At 39.9% G+C, this 21,188-nt stretch overlaps 1 protein-coding gene across 20 annotated transcripts in view; it reads left to right on the top strand.

Moving 5' to 3' along the window:
* ank2b (ankyrin 2b, neuronal) overlaps positions 1–21,188 on the top strand; it is a 781,056-nt gene that overhangs the window by 538,866 nt on the left and 221,002 nt on the right. For all 20 annotated transcript variants that reach the window (XM_052010179.1, XM_052010168.1, XM_052010170.1 and 17 more), the window contains one exon: positions 4,511–4,609. In XM_052010179.1, the coding sequence (XP_051866139.1) occupies positions 4,511–4,609 (99 nt within the window). The remainder of the gene's footprint in view (positions 1–4,510; positions 4,610–21,188) is intronic.

Raw genomic sequence — 21,188 nt, 5'->3', positions numbered from 1 at the left:
GTTCTAACAGCACTTCAACATAGGAGTGCAGTAAAACTCAGATAGTATGACATGTTTGGGACTATGGTGGTGCTGGACTGACAGATTTTCCAGACTAGAACATAAAACAGTACAGCACAGGAACAGGCCCTTCGGCCCACGATGTCTCTGCTGACCATGATGCCAATTTTAACGAATCCCATCTGCCTGCACGTGGTGTATATCCCTCCATCCACTGCCTGTTCAAGTGTCTGTCTAAATGTCTCTTAAACATTGCTATCGTACCTGCTTCCACCACCTCCCCTGGCATTCCAGGCATCTTTCTGTGTAAAATCAAATATGCCTTTCACATCTCCTTTCCCCCTCTCACCTTAAACCTATGTTACCTAATATTTGACACTTCCACCTTGAGAAAAAGACTCTAACTACCCTATCTGTGCCTTTCATAATTTTAAATACTTCTGTCAGGTTGCCCCTCAGCCTCTGATGCTCCAGAGAACACAATCTTAGTTTGTCCAACTTCTCCTTATAGCTAATACTCTCTAATCCAGGCAACAGCCTGGTGAACCTCTTCTACATTCCCTCCAAGGATTCCACATCTTCCTGTAATGTGGCGACCAGAACCACACACAATACTTCAAATGTTGCCTAACCAAAGTTTTATACAACTGCAGCATAACTTCCTGCAACATAACATTTATACTCAATGCCCTGAATAATGAATGCCATATGCTGCCTTTACCACTCTACTGTGTTGCCACTTTCAGAGAGCAATGAATTTGCACCCCAAGATCCCTCAATACATCAGTGCTCCTAAAGATCTTGCTGTTTACTGTATACTTTCCTCTTACCTTTCATATCCCAAAGTACAATACCTCACCTTGTCTGGATTAAATTCCATGTGCCATTTCTTTGCCCTAATTTCCAACTGATCCATATCCTGCTGAATCTTTTGCAAATCTCCTCACTATCCACTACTCTGCCAATTTTTGTGTTGTCTGCAGACTTTATAATCAGCTCGCCTACATTCCCATCCAAATCATTTATGTATATCACAAATAACAGACGTGTTTGTGTTATACAGTGGTGATCCTTGCAGATCACCACTGGTTACAGACCTCCAGTTGGAATAACACTCCTTCACTACAACCGTGTTCTCCTCTGGCCAAGCCAATTTTGAATTCAATCTACCAAGTCTCCATGGATCTCATGTGCCTTAATCTTCTGGATCACCCTACCATGAGGGACCTTGTCAAAGGCTTTACTAAAGTCCATGTATACAACATCCACTGCCCTTTCCTCATTAATCATCTTCGCCATCTCCTCAAATAACTCAATCAAGTTTGTAAGACATGACCTCTAATTGGTTTATTATCATCACATTTACCAAAATACAGTGTAAAACTTTGCTTTGGATGCCATCTTTATAGGTCATTCCAAACAAATATATTGAGGTAGTACAAAGGGAAAATCAAAAACAGAACGCAGTTACAGAGAAAGTGCAATGCAGGTAGACAAATAAGGTGCAAGGTCCATGTCGAGGCTGATTGAGAGATCATCTTCATCATACAAGAGGTCCATTCAAGAATCTTACAACAGAAGAGGTGAGACGAGAAAATAACTAGGGTCTTTGATTATGTTGGCTGCTCTCCCGCGGCAGTGGGAAGTGCAGACAAAGTTGGTGAATGGTTTTTGTGATGGTCTGGGCTGTGTCTATAACTCTCTGCAATTTCTTACGGTCTTGGGCAGAGTAGTTGTCATACTAAGCTGTAATGCATCCGGATAGGATGCTTTCTATAGTACATCTATAAAAATTGGTGAGGGTCAATGGAAACATATCAAATTTCCATAGCCTTCTGAGGAAGTAGAGACGCTGGTATGCTTTCTTAGCCATAGCGTCTACGTAGTTGGATCAGAAGAAACTATTGATGATATTGAAGATGATCTCTCAATCAGCCTTGACGTGGACCTTGCACCTAGGAACTTGAAGCTATCAACCATCTCCACCTCAGCACCATTGATACATGCAGCAGCATCTGCTCCGCCTCACTTCCTGAAGTCAATGACCAGCTCTTTTGTTTTGCTGACATTGAGGGAAAGGTTATTAAGTCTATGCTTTTCCAGATGAAAGTAAATCTATCCCTAAGAATCTTCTCCAGTAATTTCCCTACCATTGACACGAGGCTCTACAATTTCCTGGTTTGTCCATATTGCCGTCTTAAACAGAGGAACAATATTGGCTATTAGATGTTATTTCTATTAATTTCTCATAACACTTTCAAATTACATTTGTTTAGTTGTTGCACAGAATTATAATAATTTTTTGAGTGAGTCAGTTAAGTTTAAAGGGAGCATTGAAAATGGGATTCTGGGGTGTTTAAAGGGAGCATGGGAACCAATGTCCCGGTGCGTGGAAAGAGAGTTTGGGAGCTGGGGCCCTGGCGACTGGAAGGGGAGCTCAGGAATTGGAGCCCAGGAGAGTGGAATGGGAGTGAGGCAAATAACATTTGATGAGCCAGATGCCAAACCAGTTTTACTGTATATGTCTAACCACCTACTGAGAATCATGACTTTTTACTCCTCGGAGGAATATTTGGATAATGAGCCTGTGTACTCAGAGAGTTAATGAAGAATTAAGATATTGCTATGTTACTTACCTCACCTAGAATTTATAGAATTTTCTAATTTTATAACACCTTCTCAATAAAACATAGTCCAGCATGTATCTTGAGCAATTGGGGAGCATAAACAGGTGGGTAGTGCAGCTGTTTTCTGACTTAGTGCATGTATTGCTGTAGATGAAAGGTCAGACATGTAATATTCTCTACGGTAGATTGGATACTATTGAGCTATAAAGTGTATCACTAAGAGCTTTGGCAGTTCATTTAGTGAGGACTTTAATTTTTTGTTAGCATATCGACATTTCACTGAAAAATAAGAATAATTGATAAAGGATGTTTATTTTATGTTCATCTTAATTACACAATTAGTGATTTATTTAACATTGCCATTTTACTGCAAATGTCACTGTGGGGATTAATTTGCATGCATTTCATGCCTTCAGGCAACATTGCACGAAATGATGTTTCAACTCTACTTTTGTCAAGTCATTGCCCATCTGTTTGTCCTTGCATAAAATCATTAGGCTGGGATTAAAACTTCTCTGGATTTCTTGCTATTGCTTTTATCATTGGAGCAGGGCACCAAGTTTATTTCATTATTGATTTCTAATAAATGGCGTTGAAAAAGGCTAATGCCTTAACAATCTGAGGAATATTTTGTCAACATCTTCTCATGCAGCAAAGAAATGAAATTTTGATCGAATTGAAGTTCGATGTTTATCTTCAAATGGAAAAATGTTGGTCAAGTACTTTCATTTGATCTGGGGTACCTCTACTCAGCAGAAAAAAGAAGTCAGTTTTCTTTCATATTTTGATTTGCCTCCAAAGTTAGACATGACGTAAAACCAGGCAGCTTATTACAGCTGAAATGTTGGAGTGATAGAATTGGGACAATCCCTACATAAATTGTGCATAGTCTCACTGGAAACAAAAGGTGGAGAGCTGATATAGTTCCTGTTTTATAGGATTCTAAATAGGCTGGATGATGCAGCTACTTGCATTTGAGGGTGTGGTGGGAGGGACTGGTGCAAGTTCAAACTGAATCCATGGAAACAATATTTCACAGATTGAGTGGTAAATTTAAAGGACAGATTCTCTGAGCAGACAGTGGACATATTCAGTATTTATACATACAAATGGAAATTAGAAAGGTTTCTGTCAGAAACATTATTTTGGGAAAGACTTTAATGAAAAATTAAAGAAATGACAAAGCAAGCTTGGATCAAAAATTGTTTTGGACCCATGGTCCCACAAGCTTTATGTTACCTTCATCATTTTTTAAATTAATTCCTAGAATGTGGACAGTACTGGCAAGGTCATATTTAATGTCATTTCTAACTGCTAATATGAAGATGAGGGTGAGCCAATTTCTGAAATGCTTCCTATTACTCTTTTTAAATTAGATCATTTTCTAATTTCAATGTGACAGTCCCACAAGCAAAGGAAATAAATTTGTGTTAAGTGATTACAAATACTTTTTCCGTAAAATGCAAAATGTCAGATAGAACATTTCTGAAGGAACACCACTATCCACTGACATCATTGACAATCAGTTGGGAATTTGGTTGACTGGAATGCCTCTCTTGGCATTGCAGCCTGAATTTTCAGATAATGTTAACGTGCTCCTTAAAATAATGCAAATTAAAAAGGTCTAGACTCATTGATAAGTGCCATAAAAATGGAGGAGGTATTTTGTAGAATTGAAATGCTCCTGTAAAATTGTTTATATTATCTAGGCGAAAAGCTATTTCATGGATTGATGAGACGTTAAACATTTTTTTTCCGGTGCTCTGTCTCAATCACTGAACAACTGGGAATATTTGGGCATGTGTGTTACCATGTGTTGTTCATTTCATGTAGGGCTGTTGCTGGATTCTGAATGTAATAATTTATTCTTTGATTGTTTTCAGAATGGTTTCACGCCACTCTATATGGCTGCCCAAGAAAATCACATTGAAGTTGTCAAGTTCCTGCTGGAAATTGGAGCTAACCAGAGCACAGCCACTGAGGTAAATGATTCAAGTGACAATTCATTGGACTGAATGATAGGGTATCAAGCATTTTTGGAGTCATGGATTCATACAGCACAGAAATGGATCCTTAAGCCCACCATATCCATACCAACCTTTTAGCCCATCTACACTAATCACATTTTCCCACATTAGGACTGTATCTTTCTATGCCTTCCCTATTCAACTGCCTATCTAAATGACTCTTAAATGTAGTGATCGGTTTTGATTCCACCAGCTACTCTGAGGTATCAACCAAAAACTTTTCCCCTCAGATTGCCTTTCTTTCATCTATGCTCTCTTGTTTTTGATACCCCCACCATGGGGAAGAAGATTCTGGCTATCTACCCTATCTCTGCTTCTCATAATTTTATATTTCCCCATCAGCCTCCTTTGTTTTGGGGAAAACAAATCCAACCTGTCCAATCTTTCCCCATAATTAAAGTCCTTCAATCCTGATGAATTTCTTCCACACTTTCTGCAACCAGAACGGCACACAGTACTCCTAACCAGTGTTTTGAAAAGTTGCAGAATTATGTCCCATTTTTTATATTCTGTCTCTCAACCAATGAAGGCAAGCATGCCATATGCCTTCTTCACCACCCTCTCGAACTGTATGGTCATTTTTAGGGAACACTGAACTTTAACCCCGAAGCCCCCTGTTCATAAACATTCCTTAGTCCTCTTCCGTTTATTGTATATGTCCTCCTCTATTTTGTTTCTCAAAATGCAAAACCATGCACTTGTTGGGATTAAATTTCATTTGCCAATGCTCCACCCAACTTTTCATCTGATCTATATCGTGCTGTAGCCTTAGACAACCTTCCTCGATATCCACAACATTACCAATTTTCCTGTCATCTGAAAACTTGCTCATTATACATCCTACATTCACATCCGAGTCACTAGTATATATCATAAACATCAAAGACCCCAGCACCAATCCCTACAATACACCACTGGTTCCAGACTTCCAATCAGAAAAACATCCATCCACCAATACTCTTTGTCTCCTATAACCAATCCAAATTTAGATCCAACTAGCCAGCTCACCTCGGATCCCATGTGTATTAACCACCCTATCATACAGGACCTTGTCAAATGCCTCACTAAAATCCAAACAGATAACATCTGTACTGTCTTCATCAATCTTCTTTGTTACCTTTCTCTTTAGACCCTATGGTGCGTTTAGTTGGCATTATGTAATGGGGTTGAGGGGAACACCCCTGCAGGTCAGTGGCATTGTGTGCAACAGTGCAGGCCCTTGAATGGAAATGCATGCAAAAATGTTGTCTCTGCTGGCATCGTTGTTCTAGAGTTGGTAGAGGAACTCAACTTGTGGGTTGCTGAGTTGCAGCAGGTTACTATTTAGAAAGGTAGGAAATAGTGGGGAGCTTAAAGTAAATGGAATCACGATCTCTGGCAGTCAGGGCAATTGTGGGAAGTGTCATAGAGTTATGTAACATGGAAACAGGCCCTTTGGCTCAATTTGTCCATGATGACCAAAGTGCCTACCTAAGCTAGTCCCATTTGCCTGTTTCTGGCCTATATCTCTCTTCACCTTTCCTGTCCATGTTACTATCCAAATGTCTTTTAATTATTGTAATTGTATCTGCCTCTACCACTTCCTTTAGCAGCTCATTCGTAATACTTACCACCCTCTGTGTGGAAAAAAAAACTTACCCTTCAGATCCCCTTTAAGTCTTCCCCCTCCAAAATTAAACCAATGCCCTCTAGTTTTAGACTCCCTTACCTTGGGAAAAAGACTGCAGCTATCTACCCTATCTGTGCCTCTCATGATTTCAGCTTCCTTTGCTCCAGGGAAAATTGTCCCACCCTATCCAGTCTCTTCTTATAACTCGAGCCCATCAGTCCTGGCAATATCCTTGTGAATCTTTTCTGCACCCTCTCTAACTTAATCACATCCTTCCTTAGCATGGTGACCACAATTGCACACAGTACTCTAAAAGCTGTCTCATCAATGTCCTGTACAGCTGTAACGTGACATCCCAACTTCTGTACACAATGACCCATTGAGTGGTTCAGGGTCTTGGGTTGCAGGTAGGGTTATTTTTTGCAACAATTAGAATGAGATCCCATAGTGAGGTGGGATCATTGAGGGGACAGTGTCAGCGAAATGAGGTATGAGTAGAAGGGGATTAATCTGTAGGAGGGACAATGTGCTGGATTACAAGGCCAGACATGTGATCAAGCCATTCTCACTTCAGTTGAAAAAAGCAAAGGTTCACTTGTCTTACATAGGCATAATTTTGTATGTAGCTCACATGTTTACTGGGAACAAATACACAAATTAATTTTGTGCAGATTTCACTTTACTTGGATATGCTATGCATGTCAGACAGATAAGCAAGACATACACATGATGATCTTTAAAAAAAATCTTAATTTTTAGACTTTTGATCATTTCCTTCACATAATGCTCAGAAATACTGTGCTCAAATAAAAGCACTTCATCCCAATCATTCATGGTTTTCATCAGTACAATTTATAAGGTCACTTGTGGGCCCAAAATTTTCTGTCATGGTCATGTTATTGGTGCACTATTTATTTGTGTATAAATGGTAAAGCTAGTTTGTGTGCAAAGAAATTCAATGTGGATATCCCACAATTATTGCCTGAATTGTGCTTCTCTACTATTATTAGGATCACAAAGTCCACATTTTACCACCACCATCGTTGAAGCTCTTTGATTGATGTGAGGTAGCTGTATTTATATATAAGATGCAAGAAGACTTGCCGTAAACACTGATAATCACCAATTACAAGTTTAGAGTCGTATTGTCGAATTGCTATCGTAGGTAGTCCTAGAAATGTAAAATTATAGAACACACTTCTTTTCTGTCTTTCTTTACTCTCTGCTAAGTCAATCTTTCTCTCCCATTTATCTTTGTGTTTCTGATTGGATGTTAAATTTACCCAATTTAATTCATATCGTTTCTCAGTCTTAGTGCTCAGTATTTCAGTCTGGTTGATAAGGAAGAATTCACTTGTTTCCCCTCTGCCTTTTCCATTTGTACTGCTACCCCTATTGTAACTTCAGCAGCATGTAAACCATACATGTAAATTGAACATATATGAAGGTAAGGTTATCTGATGACAATTACCATTTGATGCCCTGCTTTGGCAAATAGTAGCCTGTTAATATATGTTCATGCAGACTGGTTAAACTTGAATGTCTAGCTAAAGATCATTGATTTGCATACATATGTCATATTTACTTTAATCCCAATTCAATTAAATAAAGTTTTACTAACTTGAAATTAAATTGAGAAATTCTTTCTCATCTCATCGACCAAATATCTATACAAGTTCAGGCAGAAGTGTCAGAAGTAGAATGTGAAACTGGAGTAAGACTCGATGTCCTCCTTCTATGTCATAATGAAATATGAGAAATATTCCAAAATTACCTTGTTTGAAGTCTTTTTGCTTTGTTTGATTAGAAACCCTTTTGCCCAAGTAACAGCATTTACTCTACTTTGGGGTTTGCATCTGAAAATTTTGACTTGATTCTGAGAGACATGGTAAATGTAACCCTCTTTCTGGTAGTAAAAGGTGACCGAAAACTAAAGAAATTGAGAAAAGTGGAACTATTTCTCACTTTTATATTGTTCAGTTGCATGCCATTTTTAATATCTTCCTGGCTGAAGAAAGGGTTCAATTATCTTGCATAAACCTACACCTAACCTTGGGCAATGAAATCCAATGACTCAAAACATTAACTATATTATTCTGTTTAAGTTATAGTATGGAATATTGATACATTTTGTGGTTAAATGTGATAAGCCATGCTTTCATGGACCACTCGACCCAAACAGTTATTTAGTTCACGTGTCACTTGGTAAGATTGTGAGGCTTATGGAGAGAGTTCTCCAACCAGGGACTATTGTTATTTACTGAATACTACTACAGCAAGGGGTGAAAGAAGATGTTCTGCATCAGAACTGCATAAGAGGTAAATACTCATATCCCATGAAACTATGACACACAGGGAAAATGTTTGGGTTTAGTGATAGTTCTTTCAAACTTTAGCATCATCAATAACCTTACACCAGAACTGGCAGTTCTGATACAAACAGTAAAAACAAGTTATCTGAAATTGAGTCCTAAAGGTTGTGACATGCCTGAATGGGAGATGATGCGCTATTCCTCAGTCTAATGCTAAGCTTCATTGGAACAATGTAGGAGGTTACAGACAGGTATGTCAGAATGGGTGTGGGATGGAGAATTAAAAACTGGAAGCTCAGAGTTACCCTTCAGACTGTAAACTGGGCAATCCTCGTCTTGCAATTTCTACCCTCCCTACCCTCTCTGTAACGTAAAACTAACTTGTTTTTTCTCCTTCCCAGTTGTAATGAAGGATCTCTGACCTGAAATGTTTACTCTATTTCTCTTTCCACAGATACTGCCTGATTTGCTGAGTGTTTACTTTTCTTTATTTCAGCTTCCCCAGGTAGTACCTTAACAATCCCAGTAATTTTTTGGATCTCAGTTTTCCATCCTGCACGCCACTTAGAACATTACTACCTGTGTCCATAATGGCAACACAAAGAACTTGCATCGTAGCAAATTGAGCAGGGGTGACGGAAATGTGAGCTTCTATTCCAAAATCCAGACATTGGGTGGTTTCTCATTATGGTGCAGGGGAAGCTGAGACATGGGCCACAGATGCAGTCAGTCTGCATGTCTAGTGATGAAGTGCTCACCAATTACATATTGAAAGTAATGGGCTCCAAACTGCATGAAACAGTGTAAAGTGAGTTTGAGACTTCTGTATGCTCCCTGACATTGCTATCAATTGTAAGTGCACAAATATAATCATCACTTTGTAACTCAGAAATGCTGAATTTACTTAATGGCAGACAAAGATTTGTAAGTAACAAGGACTTCCCTACAAAAAGGACTAAAGGCATGTTTTGCTGTTATGTGATGAGGCATCTATTAATCACATTTAAGACAATTTCTTCAATACTATTGCATATATTTAGTGGGTTTTAGTAGAATCATACACAGTTTTAACAGAAAATACTTGACATTTGTTTGCTGCTGCTGTCACTGGTGGCATAATAACTGTCCTTGATTATGAAGCTGACTTTTACTGTCAGTAACATTTCCAAGTGTCTTTGGTTGTAGGTGTGAGATTTTCCATTTTCCTAGTCCTGGCTACAAGCCAAAGTTATTATTGGGATTCTTCATCAATCCATGGTATTTTACCTATTGGGAACAAATAATGTACAAAGGTAGAGGCCTGGATTTTTTTCTGACAGCAGCAACAGCAATCATTTCTGACTTTGAAGATATCTGTCCAAAAAGATACTGCAATTTCTGTCATTTGCAGTTATTGGTGATGCCATCAGACAAGCTGAAGAACCAGTATATTGAAAAACTCTCACAAGTCACAAGCCAGGAAATAGAAAACACAGTTTTAATGAGCAGAGTGTGAAATGAAAGCTAGAATCAACACAAGCTCAAGGTAGAAATCATAAACAAGCTTTCAAAAAGATAACTTCCCCAACTTTTGTAGTTATGGAATTTTGAAATATTTACCTGAGAAAATGATAATCACCTCATAAAATTAGATTATAAGAGTAGTCGATAAATACTAATTATAATTTAGGGAAACATTAAAAACTCAGTTTATACCTCATGCAAAAAAACAATTTCTTCAATTTTGTTTTCACAGCAAGAACAATTCACAAATGCTTTGAATTATTGTCAGTTCACTGATAGCTCACATTGGAAAAGATTGCCAAGCAGCACACACTGTTGAGAAGCAGGAATCACTAACAATCTGTAGGACGCATATGTGTCCTACAGATGTTACTGTCAGGCTTAATCCCTTATAATGGCGAGCACTGACTACCTCATTGTTCCGTTTCAATACAGGTTCAGGGTCATTACAATGTAATGTGATTTTCTACATAGAAACAGAAGGCCGTTCAGTCATTCCAGCCCGTCCACAATTCAATTATAACAAAATACATCTGCTGTTAAACTCTGTTTTCCTGTATTGCTCCACGTTGTTTGATATTATTTCCCTAACTAGTCTTGAAATCTTAAGACTAAATCTTTATTGAATCTTCATTAGATCTTTGAGGGAAGGAAGGAACTGTCCCTGTATAAACTGCTGCCAGATTTTGCTGCTGAATGTTAAGATTTTATGCCCTTGTTTCCCATCAAAAATGACAAAATCTTCTAATCTACCCTGTTAGATCATTTTAATATTTTTCGAACCTCAATCTGATCACTCCTCTAGAATTGGGATTTCCTTGTCCCTTTCTTTATCCTCTCCTATCTTTTGATCTGACTTTATCATACTCAGTGAGGGTTTTATGGGCTTTTTTCACAGCTGTGAATTCCAGCCAGCTACTCAAAGGTAATTTTAATAAAATGACAGATGCGAGGTGTTCAAGGCAAGGACATGATTGGATTGTAATCTCATGGTATTGCTGTCAGCTTTTCTCCCTCAATTTGCGTTTGAAGTTTTCAAAGGCAGTTAGAAAGAGCAAAATCATGATCCAGAAAATAATGAAGCCCTTGTGCAGCTGAGATCACAGACCGTGGTCAGAAATCAGACTGAAGCAGTTGGGGGTGTATGTTCATTAATTCATATAACTGCAGGCAAATAATTAAGATTGCCTTTGAAAACTAACTGAGCGATTCTTCCACTGAAGCTAACCAGTTTGGTTCTTTGGTTTTCAATTGTTTTTATTTTATTTTTATTAGCCGTTATAAAATGGGATATCCTAGTAAAAAGACAAAAGTTACAATGTAATTGTTATTTCAACTCTGAATCATAGAATATTATTGGACAGAAAGAGACCACTCGTCACATTATAAGTATAGTTCCTCTCTGAGAGAGCTATCTAGTTAATTTAATTTCTCAGCATTCTTCATACGTTGATTCCTCATGCTCTGTTGTTCAATCAGTCCTGTATAATAGGAGAAGAAATTTCATTGTACAGCACTGTTTATTGTCAGGACTGGTAAACCTTCCTTGTTCTGGGTCTACAGGGCACAAATGTTCCCATTCTGATAACTCCAAGAAACATGATCTACTCAGGCAAAATTGCTTATAATTTATAATTTTATTTACAGCGTGGTAACAGGCCCTTCCTGCCCAACGAGTCCGCACTGTCCATATTAAACCCCAAATTAACCTACCCGTACGTCTTTAGAATGTGGGAGGAAACCGGACCGCCTGGCGGAAACCCACGCAGACACTGGAGAACGTACAAACTCCTTACAGACAGCGATGGGAATCGAACCCTGATCGCTAGTGCTGTAATAGCGTTGCGCTAACCGCTACGCTACCATGCAGCCCTTACTGAATTCTTTACTGAATTCCAGGTTAATCTTGTCTTGTGTGAAGTTCCTGTTCATGGACATGAAATCACCGAGCTCAGCATCTAATGATCCTTTTTTTCTTCTTCTTCCTTGAGGATGACATACTTGCACTCAGATTTTGTGGGTTCCGAAGTGGCTGACAAGGCCAATGTGGGAACCATCAATGGGGCAGGAGATGGCTGATGGGACAGTTGGATGGGTAGCTTGTGCGGTGATGTGCTGCTTATGCAGGCTTATTAGTGCTCTTGATCCATGGCCTTGAGCTTCTCCAAAGAATTCTGAATGCTACCTACACTTTGAGCAATCATAGGCCAGAGGCTCCTGGGACTTAATGGAGATGTTGCACCTTTTCAAAGAAGCTCTGAATCATTTATGAATCTTTTTCTCCATTTGCCTGGTAATCTCTCATAACAGAATTCTGTGCTGGGGTTGTTGGCCCAGGAGAAGACACAGCCATTGTTTGCTTATTCTTCAAGTGAATTTGAGGGAGTTTGTGGAGGCAGTGTCTGGAATTTTTCCAGTGCCTTAAGATTCCTGTTGTATGTAACCCAGATCTCAAGCACATATAGTAGGGCAGGGGTTACTGCTGTGCAATGGACCATGAGTTTTGTGCCAGGTCTGAAGTCTAGATATCAGATACCCTTTTCTTCAAATAACCAAAGACTGTGCTGGTGCACTGGAGGTGAATGCTGAATTGGAACACTTCACTTTAGCTCAGGAGCTAGCTGTTGGTGAAGCTATATATAGAACCCATGAAAAAACCCACAAAAAAAAGGATGTGATGAGAGGTTTACATGGATCCCCCTGCAATTGTTGCTCACAATACACCAGCCTGGGTCCATCACAAGTTAAATTTTGGAGATCGCCCATGTTTTTCACATTTTTGATCACTTCTATTCCTACAGCTGTGGGATAGAACCTTCACAAGAAATGATGCTGATTTACAGCATATTTCAGCATGGTAAATAATAGGGCTGTCAATCACTTGCACACAAGAGAGAAAATGTCATTTTAAAGAAATGTCATTTTATAATAGCCTCTCATCTGGTATGAAGTCTGCATCATGTCCATGATGCAGTGTCTAATAGTGAGCTCTGATTCTCCTATTCCCTACTACCCCTATTCCCTTCCTCAACCCTCCCAACAATCCTCACTTTCTCCCATTTCCCCTTCCCACCACCTAAGTCTACCCCACCCATTCCCTTCCTCACACATACTCACCTTCTCCCATTAATGCTATCCTACTGCACCCTGTCTCACACTGTCCCCCTTCCCTCTCCTTCCTCTCCCTCCAACCTGTCCTTCCACCTTCTCCTTTCTCTCCAACCTCCCTCTCCTCTCTGTCTCCTCTCATCCTTCTTCGTTCTCTCTCAATCACCCACCTCCAACATTTTATTTTGCACCCTCCAACTCTTCTGCTCTTCCTCAAACTCTCCCGCCAACTCTCTTTCTCCCGCCAACTTTACACACCATTTTAGCTGCACCTGGTGATGCTGCACTCACCCCTCATTAATATGGGATTTATGATCTAGTTTGATTGCAGCAATAGAGTGAAGGATATGCAAGTCCATGAAGTTACAAATTTTGGTGACATACCTATCTGCTGCTGCTGATGGTCCTCAGTGCCTTATGGATGCCCAGTTTTGAGCTGCCAGTGTATCTATATCAGTATGACCTTGGTGCCACACATGATAGAAGGTGTCTTCAGGGTGAAAACAGAACTTTGTCTCCATAAGGACTGTACAGTCACTTCACTTCTACCGAAGCTGTTGTGGACAGGCATTTGCTACAGGTATATTGGTGATGATGTGGTCAGCTAAGCTTATTCCTTGTGTAGGTTCACTCACGAGCTATGAGGGCCACAGTCTCACAGCTTTGTCCTTCAGGACCTGGCCATCTTATTGACTAGTGGTAATTATTAATAATCTGAGTGTCTTGCTCAGACTTTTCAGAGGGTAGTTAAGAAGTGTCCACATTGTTATGTGTCATGTATAGGCCAGACTGGGTAAGGGTGGCAGATTTCTTCCCCCTAAGGATATTAGTGAACCAGGTGGGGCTTTACAACAATCTGAAAGTTTTGAGGTTTATTTTATTAATGACTAGTGTGTTTTCAATTTCCTTATTATTAACAGAACTTGAATTCCACAGCTCTCATGTTGAGGTTTGATCTCTGGTCTCTGGATTGTTAATCCAATCCTCTGAGTTACTGCCTTGGTAATTTAACACTACATCATCATTTTAATGATTTTTGCTGTTCCACTTATTGAAGCAGTGACCCAACACTACTCATTGAGAGAACATTTTTTCCTAAACTCCCCTCTAACCCCTCTGTCAATTGATGTAAATCTGTGCTCCCTACTTATTTTTCTCAGTTATAAAGGAAATAAATCTTCCCTTTTCATCCTGTTCAGGCCTCTCATAGTTTTATACAGCTCCATTAAATTTCCCCTCTGTCTCTTCTGTTCAAAGTAAAACAACCTCCACCTTAACTGCCTCTCCTCAAAAGTAAGTCCTCCAGCCCTGGCAATATTCTTGTGACTCCCTACTGAACCCACTCTTATACAATCACATCCTTCTTGTAGTGTAGTGACCAGAACTGTAAAATATATATAGTGTTTTACATCATTCGAGGATGACCTCCCTGATCTTGTATTCTGTACCTTTGCCAATAAAAGCAGTAATCCTGTGTGTTTTCCTAACCACAGTATCAGCTCCAGAGTGCAAGTGATGTGCTCGGGCCCCATACCACCTTCTTTGAAATGTGCAAGATGGAGTCCTCCATGTTCCACTTCATCTTGTGTGTTTGGTCTGACAGTCTAGACAATGTGGCAGATATTTCAATGAGCATCCCCACTAACCATCTGCTGAATGCTTCCTTATCATGGTCCTCATCTGATTCTTCTGGTGTAATACCAATGATCTGGCACAGTAGGTTTCCTTATGCTATCTGTGACCACAGCCCACTGGAGCCATGTGTAGCACACCTCTCAAATCTATGTTTTACCTTTGTGGTGCCAGGATTTGAAATGGCACTTAGTGGAGTTGGATGCAATGACTCAATGGCACATCACCTTCAGATTCCTTCTCCTCCTGTTTCTGCTGGATGTCCTTTGGTGGTGGGATTGCTTCCTACTGAGCCTGCAATGATATGGACACAGGCAATAGTATGGCACTGCTGCATGCCTGGTTCCTTCTTGGAAAATGGCCAGTGCACGTGTAGAATCTATTAGACAGAGAATTTTTTTTCAATACTGGAAGGAGTGATGTGGAAGGAGCATAAGATACTTGTATAACCCTGAGACTGCAGACTCTGAGGCAAGTGTCTTGACTGGCCCAATGCCCAGCCGGAGGTGGGGCCCCTGTTGTAGGCCATTCATCCTCTGAGTTCTGGAGGACCCATCTCCTTTCTGAAGTTACTGTCATCTTGCAACCTTAGATCTAAAGAAAATGATTTTAACCCTTAACCTGATTGTCTTACGATGAATATCAACAGCTGGCTGTCTGCAAGTGTAGAGAAGAAGGTAAAGCCTTGTGTGTTCATCAGTGAGTGTGGGTGCAAGTGTGAGGAGGGGTCTCTGGCTAGCTGTCAGTGAGCGTGAGGGAGTGGGATTTGCTGTCTGAGTAGAAATAGTATTGCAACTACAGGCAGTATATCTGATGTTCTCGCTTCACGAATCTGATGACATAGAACATAGCACAGAAACAGGGCCTTCAGCCCACAATGTTGTGCCGAACTAATTAAATGTGTAACTAAATGCCTAACTAAACTAATCCCTTCTGCCTGCCCATATCCCTCCATTCTCTGTATACCCATGTGCCTATCTAAGAGCCTCTTAAATGCCTCCATCATATTTGCCTCCACCACCACCCCTGCCAGCACATTCAAGGCATTCACCGCTCTCTGTGTAAAAAACTTATCCCACACATCTCCTTTGCACTTACCTCTCTCTCCTTAAATGCTTTTCCTCCAGTATTAGATATTTCAACCCTGGGAAAAAGATACTGGCTGTCTATCTATGCCTCTCATAATTTTATAAACTACTATCAGGCCTCCCATCAGCTTCGGCTGCTCCAGAGAGAACAACCTCTCCTTACAGCACATGCCCTCTAATCCAGGCAGCATCCTAGTAAACCTCTTCTGCACCGTCTCCAAAGCCTCCCTACCCTTCCTATAATGGGACGACCAGAACTGAATACAATATTTCAGATGCGGTCTAACCAGAGTTTTATAAAGCTGCAACATAACTTCCTGACTCTTGAACTCAGTGCCTCGATTAATAAAGGCAAGCATGCCATATGCCTTCTTTACCACCCTAGCAACCTGTGTAGCCACTTTCAGGGAGCTATGGATGTGGACCACAAGATCTCTCTGTACATCAACAATGTTAAGGGTCCTACCATTAACAGTGCACTGTCCTTTTACATGATGTCATGACATTTCTTCCTGTAATGATCCATATTATGTGGAATGTTCTTCTGGAGCTTCATTGCAGCATCCTGCCAAACACAGCTGCCTGGTGGTCTTGACGGCCACAGGCACAGACGAGTATTTTACTTCTGTGGGTATTTTCCTCTGATATATCTATGTTTCTGTCACTGAAGTGTGAGCTAGTTCCCTATCCTCTCCTGGCTCCTGCTCTATATTTTCAGGCCAATACCACTTGCAGCAGTGATGTGTGCAAATTGGCTGGTTCCCTAATGTAATCAATAGCTGCACTTCCAAATTCTGACAGCTGCACAAAGTTCATTTGATGATTTCATTGTGGGCACACCACTTGGCAAAACTGGAACTGTTTGAGGAAAAACATAGCACAGTACAGCAGGACTGCAATCCTTGGGAAAATAAAATTGTGTTAGGAAGAGCAAAGCTTTGGAAATGCACCTGTTTGGAAGCAAATTAAGTTCTAGGCCACAGTCTTTGTATCTTTCATTTAGAAAATGTTTGGGTGCATAACAAATAATTGATGAGGCAAAATTATTATACTTTGAAAGCTGTACAGATAAATATTTTGCTGCATTACATCATAGTTTAATTACATTTTTAAAGCAATTGTTTTCTCCCTCATTTTTCTTTTCCTTTGATCATTCAAAACACCCGAGGGCAACAAACTCCTTGATTTATGCTAGGGTAGCAAATGTCAAAGCAATGCACAGAAGGACTGAGGTTTAACTCTCCATCCTCTGTTTTCGCCCATTGGTTTGTAACTTGATTGAAAGTTCAAACATAGCTAACTATTTTAATGCCAGATAAAGTAGTATGGTGAAATTTCTAGATCCACATATGATTCACATATGATAGCCTCATCACTATTTTACTGGAAAATCTGATTTTGCAATTTTGCAATTTCATCTTTGAATCTGTTGATTTTTTTTCCAGCTGATCACAGTTTGCTCACTTCTCAACAGTCTAAAATAAGTGGTCCTCATTTTTGGGTTATTTTATTCATTTCTATTTGGCCTTATTATGACTTTTAAAGTATTATTTTATATCTCTTCTTCCTGATAGTTTAGTGGTTAAATGCCTGGAAAACACTGCAAGTGTTCCAGCATACAGTCACTTTCATGTGGTCAGAGTGGAAGGTGATTGTGAAAGTCTCAGGTAGTATGCTTTTCAGTAATGACTGTGACATTAAAGGGTATATTGACAGGTACTGAGAGGTTCAATAAGCAAAGCTAGCCATTTGGGTTTACGATAGAGAGCAGCAAGCAGCCATGAAATTGTCCCCCAGTGTGAGCTATGCCTTCAAGAGAAAAAGAAATGTACAAAAATATAAAAGGACTTTTTCTGATCTAGTGCTTCTTAGGTTTTTGGGGCTATTTGGGGCTGACGGGCTATTTGTCAACAATTAATGATCACCTCAATCAAACATTTTGGCATAGCAAATGCCAGCTCATTTTGTGACAAAGATTACATTCATAAAACATAGCAAGGTAATGTCCATCATATGCATCACAGTAATCACTTGTATTGGCAATACTGGATTGGCACAAAGTGGCAACAAAGTCACCAATAAATGAAAATTCATCATGCTCCCAAGGTATCAGAGGGACCCAAGCAGGCTGATGAACATGCCTGTTCTTTGTGTAAGGTAACCACAGGGACCCTCTGCAGCAGCAGCCTGGAACTGTCCTGAGGCTGGGAAGCTAAGAATGACCGTGACTTGGACCTACATGGGCAAAGCAGTCAAGCTATTGATATGAGATTGTATTTGAGGTCATAGGAGATGTCAAGTTTCACTGAGGACAAAGTATGTTGTTTGAACATTGCAGGAGAAGTAGGATTAGAAAATCTACTTGTTTTGTGAGTAAATAGGAACAGTTGTTTTTCAGCCCAGCAAGGTTGAAAATCTCATGGCAATCAAATTTTGCCAGTTGCACTTGTGGTGATATCATTTTTGGAAGTTTTACTCTGGGAAAAATGACCTATAAGGAACGAATATCCCAACAATAAATGAGGTGAATTTCCTGATCAGTGCTCAGACACCCAGGAAAGCACACAAAATAGTTCTGTACTGGGCTAAGCCCATTTTCGACAGCTCATTGCCCTTTCTCTTACTTTAGGAGGTGTGTAAATAAATGTCTAGCTCACCCAGTTTCTCATAGAAATCCAGCAGTTTGCATTCAAACATGCCCTCCTTCTCCATAGTGTGCACAGTTGTGGACCTTACAGACAAGCTCAATATGGATATCATTCACAGGCATCAGATTCTTTTTGTGAACACCCACTGAAGTTGGTTGACTGAGTGAATAGTGATAACAGGACTGCCAGTTAGAAAGACTGAATTTGAAGTAGTTGCCTCTTTGTTTCCCATTAACATTGGACCAATGTAAGGGCCAATGTATTTAGCAGTAAGTGATCTTAATCCCCTCTTAAGTAGTAATTTCTGTGGAACATAATTTCTGGCCCTGTATAAATCTTTTTACAGTTATATAGTTTCATTACCTCAGAAGAAAATTATTATTACAAATTTTTAAAAATACTCTTGTCATTTCATTTATCTCCCTCAATTCCATCGGTGCTTCTGAATCTATTATTTCTTGATTTCATTCAAATCTAATTTATTTCCCTCCATTATGCTTTCTGTTTTGAACACAGTAGGGTTGAAATTTGTCCTTTGTTGCTTGGAAAAATGCACCATTGTATTTTGCTTCACTTCTGAATTTGTTTCAGCTAGGCTCTAAACACAGATATGCAGCTTGAAACAAAGTGGTAAATTCAATGAGAGGCAGGCAAGAAAAGATACAATTATGATTGTGGCTGTTTTCAATAGAATAGAAAATATGGTGCATTTAAATCAAAGTTTAAAATTTTCAAGGGATGAAAAGTAGATATATGGGGTAAATTACTTCTTTCTTGGGTCACATTATGAGTAGTAGCAAATTGGGTGCCAAATATAATCCCCATTCATTTTTTTCCATTGAATGTGGGAACAATTACCATGGTTTGTATTTTCAGTTGTAATTTATGACTTGCCTTCTTAACAGGCCTGAAAATATACATTCTACGTAAACTACCACTGAAATGTCTGGCGTAGATCTTGTGCCATGTTCTTACAAATTTCTTTTGGTTAACCACTTCTCACCACATTGACTTCTTTAAAATAATTATCATGATTTGCATGTCCTTCCAGAAGCTGATCTCATCCCACCACCAGAACTTCCTTCAACTCATTTACACGGTTTGGCCTTCTGAATCTCCTATAGAAAATAGAACATAGAACAGTACAGCACAGGAACAGGCCCTTCAGCAAACGATGTTGTGCCAAACTATTTAAATTAGTAATCAAATGCCAACTAAACTAATCCCTTCTGCCTACACAGTGTCCATAACCTTCCATTTCCTGCACATCGATGTGCCTATCAAATAGCCTCTTGAACGTCTCTGTAAAAAAACTTGCACCGCACATTGCCTTTGAACTTACCCCTCTCACCTGGAATGCATGCCCTCTGGTATTAGACATTTCAATGCTGGGAAAATGATACCGGCTGTCTACTCCATCTATGCCTCTCATAATCTTATAAACCTTTATCAGATCTCCCCTCTGCCTCCACCGCTACAGAGAAAACAACCCAAGTCTGTCCAACCTCTCCTTATAGCACATGCCCTTTAATCCAGGCAGCATCCTGGTAAACCTCTTCTGCATCCTCTCCAAATCCTCCATATCTTTCCTGTAATTGGGCATCCAGAATTAAATGCAATGCTCCAGATGCAGCCTAACCAGAGTTTTATAAAGCTGCAACATAACTTCCCAACGTTTGAACTCAATTACTTGACTAATAAAGGCAAGCATGCCATATGCCTTCTTTACCACCCTATCAACCTGTGTAGCCACTTTCAGGGAGCTATGGACTTGGACCCCAAGATTCCTCTGCACATCAACACTATTAAGGGACTTATCATTAACAGTGTACTGTCCCTTTATCTTCTGGATGAGCCTCCCATGAGGGACCTTGTCAGACACCTTACTAAAATCCATGTAGACAACATCCACAGGTTTACCTTCATCAATCACCTTCGTCACCTTCTCGATAAACTCAAGTTAGTAAGACGCAACTTGCCCCACACAAAGCCATGCTGACTGTCCCTAATTAGGCCATGGTTTTCCAAATGCTCATAAATCGTATCCCTATGAATCCTCTCCAATTGCTTCCCTACCATTGACATGAGACTCACCAGTCTATAGTTTCCAGGATTATCCCTATCTCCCTTCTTGAATAACAGAACATTAGCAACTCGTCAGTCCTCCGAGACCTCACCTGTGGCTAGAGAGGACACGAAGATCTTGGTCAAAACCCGAGCAATCTCATCTCTTGCCTTTCTCAATAACCTGGGGTATATCCCATCAGGCCCTGGGGACTTATCCACCTTAATGTTCTTTAAGAGACCCAAGACTACCTCCTTCTTTATCTCAAAATGCCCTAGAAAATTAGCATGCTCCACACTGATCTCCCTATCCTCCACGTCCTTCTCCTTGGTAAATACTGATAAAAAGTACTCATTTAGGACCTCACCCACATTCTCCACTTCCAGGCACATGTTCCCTCCTTTATCCTTGCATGGTCCTACATTCTCCCTCGTTATCTTCTTGCTCTTGATATATGTACAGAATGCCTTGAGATTCTCTTTAATCCTACTTGCCAAAGACTTTTCATGGCCCCCCCCTGGCTCTCCTAATTCCCTTCTTGAGTTCCTTTCTGGCTTCTTTATAATCCT

The sequence above is a fragment of the Pristis pectinata genome, chromosome 2 (genome assembly GCF_009764475.1).
Source record: "Pristis pectinata isolate sPriPec2 chromosome 2, sPriPec2.1.pri, whole genome shotgun sequence".
Taxonomy (NCBI): domain Eukaryota; kingdom Metazoa; phylum Chordata; class Chondrichthyes; order Rhinopristiformes; family Pristidae; genus Pristis; species Pristis pectinata.
The sequence above is the reverse complement of the archived record's forward strand: the minus strand, read 5'-3'. Positions and strand labels throughout refer to the sequence as shown.